This window comes from Mauremys mutica, unplaced genomic scaffold, assembly GCF_020497125.1.
Source record: "Mauremys mutica isolate MM-2020 ecotype Southern unplaced genomic scaffold, ASM2049712v1 Super-Scaffold_100210, whole genome shotgun sequence".
In the NCBI taxonomy this organism is placed as follows: Eukaryota; Metazoa; Chordata; order Testudines; family Geoemydidae; genus Mauremys; species Mauremys mutica.
In genome coordinates, this window is record NW_025423288.1 from 250,021 (window position 1) to 258,598 (window position 8,578).

The 8,578-nt window shown below is 46.1% G+C and overlaps 1 protein-coding gene across 1 annotated transcript in view; it reads left to right on the plus strand.

Annotated features, from left to right (window-relative positions):
* The window catches only part of LOC123360051 (zinc finger protein 850-like), a gene marked incomplete at its 5' end in the record, with an annotated part of 122,856 nt that extends 117,373 nt beyond the window's left edge, over positions 1-5,483 (plus strand). The window contains one exon of the mRNA XM_045001170.1: positions 5,455-5,483. Coding sequence (XP_044857105.1) covers positions 5,455-5,483 — 29 coding nt within the window. The remainder of the gene's footprint in view (positions 1-5,454) is intronic.
* Between the last annotated feature and the right edge of the window lie 3,095 nt (positions 5,484-8,578).

An 8,578-nucleotide genomic window follows, 5' to 3' on the forward strand; every position in this document is an offset into this window, starting at 1 on the left:
GGGCTAAGAGAGTTGACTTGGCTCTTGTCCGCAATTTGGATTTACCGGATGATGATCCTCGGCGCGTGGCCACTGCTGATATGTTTTTGGGAGCCGGTCGCTTTGTTGACCCGCATTTGCAAGTTCGCCTTGAACCCCGGATCCTGCAGCAATCACAGGAACTAGCTTTGGCTGCCTTTAAAGCGGTGCCCCAGATGGGAAAGCCGACCCCTCCCTATGCTAAAATTACACAAGGCCCATCGGAACCGTATTCCACCTTTTTGGATCGCCTTCGAGAGGCTATTGATAGATCTCCTAATCTGACGCCAGAGGCCAGAACTGCAGTTGGACTTGATCTTGCAACCCAGAATGCAAATCCCACTTGCCGCCGTATATTAGCCACCTTGCCCAAGACTGCGACCCTGATGGAAATGATCGAGGCATGTGGTAGGGCCGCTATGCTTGAGGAGATGGATAAGGCGGCAATTCATGCTAAGGCACAGGCCTCTGCACTGGCCGTGGCGTTACAACCCCTGCTCGGGGGACAGCGGGGGGCTAGAAGACCGACCCGGCCAGCCGGCCCCTGTTTTGGTTGTGGAAAACCCGGGCATTTCCGGCGGAACTGCCCTATGCAAAATGGGCAGCGGGCCTCTGATGTGTCACCTGAAGCTGCAACTGGCGCTTGCACACGATGTGATAAGTTTGGACATCGCGCCGCCGACTGTTGGGCGCGTTACACGAAGGATGGAACACCACTGCCGGGAAACGGATCACGGAGCGCCCCTCGGAGGAGCGCGACGACACAAGTGCCTCCACCCGCCAACCCGGCTGCCTGGAACACCTCACCGGAGCAACCCGTAGCAGTGCCGGAGTGGACTTGGCCACAGCGACAGATGTAGTTTTAGAGACTGATGAGGTTCAAGTTCTTCCTTCCAACATCGATGGTCCATTAGGATTTGGACTGAGTGCCCTTTTGATTGGCCGTTCGTCAACATCGAAACAAGGTATTTTTGTTTTGCCTGGCCTTATTGATGCCGACTATACGGGGAATATTGGGATAATGGTACGTGCCCTCTGTCCCCCTGTGACTATAACTGCTGGTACACGTCTTGCTCAGTTAATACCTTTCAAGGGATGTGTGCCCCGATCGACCCCAATTGACCGCGGGTCTCGAGGGTTTGGATCCACTGGCCCTCCCCAAACTGCCTTTGCTATGGACAAGCCCACCCGAACTGCTCGGCTTCAGGGATCCGATGGGCGGCAAATCACTCAGGAAGCTTTTATTGGGGATGCAATGCAGAGTGGGGTAACTGAGGCACCTGGGACGACAGAGGTAGAAGATACTGTGTTTACCTTGGAATCAGAGCACACTGAAGCGGTTGCAGCTGAGGCCCCCATGCAGAATGATGTAGGAGATGCGCCATCTAACCTAGTATCAGAATGCCCAGGGGCAGTTGTAAATGGGGCCCCTCTACAGAGCGACATGTGTCCTCAAGAACTGCCTGTGTGTGGAAAGGGAGACGAAGAGGAGCAAGGGAATTTAGCTGTGCAGCTGGCAGATACTGGCTCACCCATTTTTAGTATTGAAAGCTCTGGGGCTCAAAAAACATTTGTGCCTGTTACAGCTGCAGCAATTGAAGAACAAATCATTGCAGAAACTGTAACATCTATGGAAACCTCAGCTGAAACTTTAAAGCCTTTAGAAGCAGTGCCTGGAAAACTATTTCCTGAACTAGTCCAAGATATTACCACTGCTCATTCGGGATTTGAGGCTGCAAGCAGTAGCAGTGAAGCAATTGCAACTGTGTTAGTATCAGAGATGTCTGCTGCAGTGGTGGATGGAATGTCTGAAAGAGCCACACGATGTACACAACCTGGGCCCCTGGAGGAAAGTTGCTTGTTTGCTATGCCAGGATTTTTTTTGTTTGATCCTCCCTGAATGATTTAATTGATTGAGATAATTTTTGCTTTGCCTGAATGTATAGGATGATGTCCTGATAATTTCCCCCGTAGAACTTGAACTACGATGGTGGTGGAACAGGAGAAAAAACACTTACATTATTGATATTGCCAATGTCTAGAAATTCCTGACTAAAAAGACATTGAGAACTGACCCTGGTAAAGAAGCAAAGAATTGCACACTGGCAGGAAAAAATTTGGGACTCCTGCTAAAAACTGTGGTATTGATTGGATTTTGGGGTTTATTTTGCAGGCTGCGCCCTGTGTTGTGGAATTTTTTTTTAGCATGTATTGCCCTCCCTAATTGGATTGTAAATGATATTACCCCTCCCCATTACTAACCCCTGTTTTTTAAAGCCTATTTGTTTTTTGTTTTTAAAGTTTAAGAAAATTCGGCCTAAAGGTTTGTTGAGTATTCTTAAAGCGGGGAGTTGTAGGCATAAATCTAGGAAATTTGGGAGAATGGCTTTGAATTTATGTGACCCAAAATACCTTTATGTAAAGTGCTTTGGATCGGGCCCAGGCAGGCACGCAATAAATAGAGAATTTGAAGAAGAAAAAAGGATCGGGCCCAGGCGGCGGGCAACAGACAACAAGCTTGGAATACTGGTTGATAATCTTGAGGGTGTAGTTAATAGAAAAGGTAATTAACTACTAGCGAGTAATGTTAGGCAGAGTACAAAGTTAACTCTGTGGTTGCTGGAGGGAATAGCAGTTGAATTTTGTAAAGATGCTAAAGAGAAAAGTTTTTGGTATTTTTAAAATGTTTGTAAATAAATTTAGGCAAAGAATTTAGTTTGCAATTGTTTGGTTATAAATAATTTGTTGCATTAGTTGAAAATTGTATATTGTGCTATGTAATTGTAATTGTATTAGGCTAAGGGTATATAAGTGGTGATTTTTTTTGGGGTTTAAAAGTAGAAGTTAATAGTAAGAACCCTTAAGCTGTGAATAGCTTTGAATTTAGAAGTAAGTTAGGATGCAATTGTATTACTGTAAATGATTTAATTAATGATGTAATTTTCCTTTTTTGCCTGATGGTACTAAGGGTATTTGTATATTGTATGTAATGATTGATTGCCCAGTAGGGGTAGTTTTGTTTTGTTTTTTAGATATTAAGAAAATTGGTGTTAGCTGCATAGCATTTTATGTACCATGCATTTATTTACAGAGTTAAATTTATGTTATGTGTTTTTTGTTTTGTTTTGTGGTGTTTGTTTGTTTGTTTTTTTCTGGCCAGGATTGTTTTTTGTGTTTTATGTGGTTTATGTTGTGTTTTTTCTAGGACCCCCCCTCCCTCAGTGTCAGTTTGATCGCCTGACATCTAAGGGATGATTTGGTAATAAAAGTTTGCCACAAGTTGGTGTGCAATAGAGAAGGGGGGAATCCTGTAGAATTTACACCATTTATTTGTTGTGCTTTGTTTTTGTTTGGTGTTGTTGGGGTTATGTTAAGAATTGCATGGTTATATAGGTTGGCTTTATAAAGTTTTAATTTTGGCTTGTGATAGATTGTGGTGTTATGTTGTTATAAGTTGGAAATGTTTTGCTAATGTTTTTATTTCTTTTTTTTTCCCCTCCTTTTTGATTTTGGGTAGAGGGGGGAGGTGTTGAGAATATTTTGCTAGCTTGGCAGCTGGTAGTGTGGGAAGCTAAGATGTTTAGGTTTTTAGGATGGGTTAATTAGGCTTTGAGCTTTGTTTTGAGAAGTTGGCCTTGGCTAGTTTTATGAAGTTACAGCTGCGGGTGTGTTAAATTTGTTAACCAATTAGCAACTGCTTGCTTGCCTGCTTTAAGAGTATAAAGAGCATGCTGGAAATGAATAAAGTACTCTCTGCTTATGATCACATGGGTTGTCAGACTCTGTCCCTGCTCCTCTGCGATGCAACAAAGGAATAGCTAAGCAGAACTCAGGTTTTACTATATAGTCTGCAGTCAATCAGGAAGGTGGGGGGATGGGGGAAATAGGATGGGGGAATTGGGATCATGTTGTGCTACAGGGGGAAATGGGAACAGGGGATGGGAACAGAAACAGGGACACAGGCAAGGCTCTGTGGTGTCAGAGCTGGGAAGGGGGACACTAAGGAAGGAAACTGGAATCATTGCTTGCTGGATGTTCACCCCAATAAACATCAAATTGTTTGCGCCTTTGGACTTCAGGTATTGTTGCTCTCTGTTCATGCGAGAAGGACCAGGGAAGTGAGAGGGTGAAGGAATAAGCCCTCTAACCCTGTCATCTGTTGCTCTAGGCTCCATATGTACGTGCACATTCACATCCCACTCCTAACACAATCACTGTCTTCTATCTGACGAAATAGCCTAATTTCAACTTCTCCTGTAACATTACACCACCAACTATTTAGCATTTGTATGAGAGAAGTTGGAGGGAATTCAAACATCTTCAAATGGCAAAACTTTCCCCCCGGCCTGGTCAGTGAATCTGTTGCCGGCACAAAAAGGCCTGAGGCTACAGCAACAGTGATTCGTTGCCCGGAGTGCCTCGCTCCAATTAGACACACCAGGGTGGAGAAGCAAAAAAAGTTTATTTGAGATCTCAAAGCGCAGGATGCTTGGAGGCACACGCCTCAGATCAAGCACACCCCAGACAAGCAGCTCTCTGTCTTTATACATGATCTTAGCTAAGCATGTCTATTACCCCCAATGCCCAGCTCCCCCCTCCCCCCCCCTTCTCCCTCCTTTTCAGTTCCCATACAGCAAATACATTATAACGTAGCAATTACTCTAAACAGTTTAGATCATACTTGGCAAAAAATATATTATCTCGTTAGTAACTTTTCTTGACCGGTCATTCTGTTTCACTCCCTTTAGCCAGGTGCAAGCAGGCTGTATAATTGCCTCCTGGTACTGATAACTAGTTGCCACACATTCCATTCTTTCCATCTAGCCTGTGGGGTTAATTAAAGTTTAAACATGGAAGCGGTTCAGACAAGCAGAGGCCTAATACAGGGAGCCTTCATTGGCACTGTCATTTTCCACCCCTCTGTCAACACTGGGTCATGCCTGGTGCCACCAACAATTCCTATGGTGAGAAACTTTCTGTGCATTTCAGTTTCTTGTATTGTTGGATGGGGCCTGAGGTGCTGGAAGGGAAATGTCCATGGCAAACTTGGACATCACTGTTGTCCGAAAAAAGGCAGGTGTTAGACACTATCGCTTCTCGTATTCCCGTGGAATCTGAGTCTAGCTGAAGAATTTCTGTCTATCCTAGAGAGAATCATTCCATTGTAAATACAAATGCAATGAGATCTTCAGGTTGAGTCAGCGCCTTTTAAAAATATTTACTGAGAAAAAAGCCATTCTTTGCCTTGTTGATAAGGACAAGAAGCCCTCTTTGCCTTTCAATTTCAAATGCGAAATGAATGGAGATTTTCATTGAAAAACTTCTGGTTTTTAGGGGGAATTGAACCCAGGCCATGGCTGTTAAAACACCAGAACCCACTGCTTAAAGCACCAGGGACGACTGTTTTTTTCTGACAGCCAGTGTTGTTTTTCTCAGCCTCCTACTTCGCCAATGTCAGACTCTGAGTGCAGTTAAGCTCTGGAATAGGCTCCCAAAGGCAGCTGTGGTGTCTCTGTCCTCAGAGGTTTTTAAGAACAGGTTGAACAAGCCCCTGTTGAGGATACTCTGCATATATTTGTGTTTTTCACATGTGAGCCTGACTAGTTCAGTTGGCAAAACATCAGACTTTTAATCTGGGGGTTCAAGTCCCTGGTCAGGTGAAAAACTTCTCACTGTGATTATAAAAATCTGTCTCTCTGGAGTCTTGTTCAGTGTTACTCTTTCTCTCCAGGATTTTGCCTTACCTAAGAAGGGCCTTTCTGTGGGGGGGATTGAAGGAGCAACTCCTTGACATCCCCTCTGTCCTTGCAGGCTGGAGGAATAAAGGCCTCTGGGCATATAGCATGTTCCTCCCCTGCAGACACAAACACACAGAATATTCATAAGGAATTAGAATTAGAATCCACCACATTCCTTGGGAGCTTGTTCCTGTCGTGAATCATCCTCGCTGTTGAATATTTGTGCCTTAGCTGTAATATGAATTTGTCTCTTTTCACCTTCCAGCCACTGGGTCTTGTTATGCCTTTCTCTGCTCGATTAAAAAGCCCTTTAATACCCAATCTTTTCTCTCCATTAAGGCCTTTCAACACTTCAGTGAAATCACCTTTCAATCTTCTTTTGATAAGCTAAACAGGTTGAGCTCATTCAATAGCAAAGAGCTGCCAAATGTTCTGAGGGCTGGAGAAAAATGTCTTCTAGGGAAAGTGGTGGATTCTCCATCTCTTGATATCATTTAATGAAGACTAGATGCCTTTCTGGAATGTGTTTGCCCAAAAGTAGCTATTGTGTCATACAGGAGGCCTGTGATATGCAGGGGGTCAGATTAGATGCTCTAATGGTCTCTTCTGGCCATAAAGTCGACTAATTTCTGAAAAACTGAGTGTAGCATTGGGAGCAGCGTCTGATGTTTTCCTGTCTAGCTGGCTTGCTGCTAGAACGAACGCTCCTTGAGTAGGGTGATCCACAGGGAGTAGCTCAAACCTCCAAAGTGCCTGGCCAGGGGCAGGACATTAGCACAGCAAGAGAGGGGTGTGGTAGTGACATCACAAAGGCCTTTTGCAGAACCTCAGACTATTGGTCAAAGGTGGTGGGGAGGTGGTGACCTCACAGAGAGATGCTGACATGAGCCAGGCAGGACAGGGGCGAGGGGCCAGGGAAACCTTATAGACCCCTGTGGCTTTGCTTCAGCAAGTCTCCTTCTCCAGGTCTCTCTTTGAGGACTGAGGGGCTATTCGGGTTCACGGACGTGAGCGCCAGGAGGAACCTCTTTCGAGTTTTCTCCTTCCCTTTTTGTGCTTTTACTAGAAAACAGCTGTCCCTGTTTAGAAGGTAAGAGCTTCTTCGAGGGAAGGGGTGTCATGGGGGTGTCATATTCAGATGCCGGTGCCCCCCACCATGTAAGGAAGCTCCCAGCACCCTGCTCTGTGTTCGCAGGGCGGGAGAGAGCAGCATCCACGGCAGTGATTTGCTCCTGGCTGCCGGAGCAGAGCAGCAGGCTCAGCTGTCAGAACTTCCCAGAGCGATGAAAGGGGAGGGGCCCATGGCTCTGTAGGAGGAATGCAGGGCAGGCAAGTTCACGGCAGGCATTGTGGGATACTGGAGGAGGCCAGTTATGGTGATATAATGAAAGGCAGCGTTTACTCTGTTACTTTAAGTTTTCTGCAAAAAGCTCTAGACCTGTCATCGAGGTCGTTTTATTTTGTCAGCAAAACAGGGCAGTTTTGTCGCCAGACGTGGCACTGCAGTGTGTGCACCAGCCACAAGCTACCGACCAAGAGAGCGTTGTGTGTTTTTCACACACCAGAGCAATATAATTCTTCTGAAACAACTTTGTAGTGCAGACCTGGCCAAAGATTCACTCACACACAACTTGCAAGGAAAACGTCACCTGCTCCTCTGCTTTGCAGAATCCAAACACAAGCAGAGCTTGTCGGGCCCCGGTGGCGATGGCAGGGAGTCAGATGTGGGCAGATGCTGTGTTACACTTGCCTACAGGCATCATGGCTTAGCTGGCTAAAGTATTTGTTTTGTAAACAGGAGATCCTGGGTTCAGCTCCCAGTGGTGCCTTGTTGATTGGTTGTTGGGACGCCTGCTATTGGCTACTGTCAGAAGACGAGATTCAGAGCTAGATGGGCCTTTGGTCTAGCCCAGTGTGGTTTTTCTTATCGTTTAAATAACACTCACAGGCACTGATAATAGAGTTACTGAAAGTTTGGGAGTTAGGAGCGGGTAGGTCAGTGGTCCAGTCCCCACACAGCTGACACCCTCCCTATGGGACAGGGGCAGGTCTGAGCTCTCACCCAAATGCTCTTTGTGCCTGCCAGAATGTGTGAGCAGCTTGTTTAGTTCACGCTGCTTTGTGCACCGTGTGTGAGAATGAAAATCCTAAACCGCCCTTTGAAATAACGAATGCAGCAGGACGTGTTATTGTCCCTGCCCCAAAGCAGACAGACCAATGGAGAAATGCCGTCAAGTCCAAGGTAACACTCCCCTGCCATTTTACCTTTTTTGCTTGCTAAACTCTGCCCGGCCCAGGCTGTCCTCTGCCTCAGCTGCTGCTCCCGGCCTGCTCTAGAGTCAAACACGCAGGGCCCCCAGGGGAACAGAGGCTGGGACAGGGCAGCAGCCTGGGTTGGGCTGGAAATTCTCATTCCCTGAGAACTGGCCTGGCTCCCTCCTCAACAGGGAACAAATCAATTCCACGTCCCCTCCCCAGAAAAACCAGCCTGGAGCCAAGGACAGCAGGGGACGATTCCCTCCAGTTCCCACTGAGGCAGGAGAGAACCCAGGGTGTTTCTAGCAGAGCTTATGGAACTGACGTGGGGAAACCAGCCTTTAACAACAGGCAGTTCCAGTTTAAGCTCAGTGTTTTTAACTATTTCTACAACATTAAATAACCCTTCAATCGTAGTGTCATCATCCATAAAATTGCTTCAGCCTTATAGGTACCCAAGTGCAAAACTAAACATCTTTTCAAATCCAAGGGAGTGGAGATCAGTCAGTGTTCAGAGTCATCCCACATAAAAGAACCATGTTGTGGTACATACTGGCCCCATCATG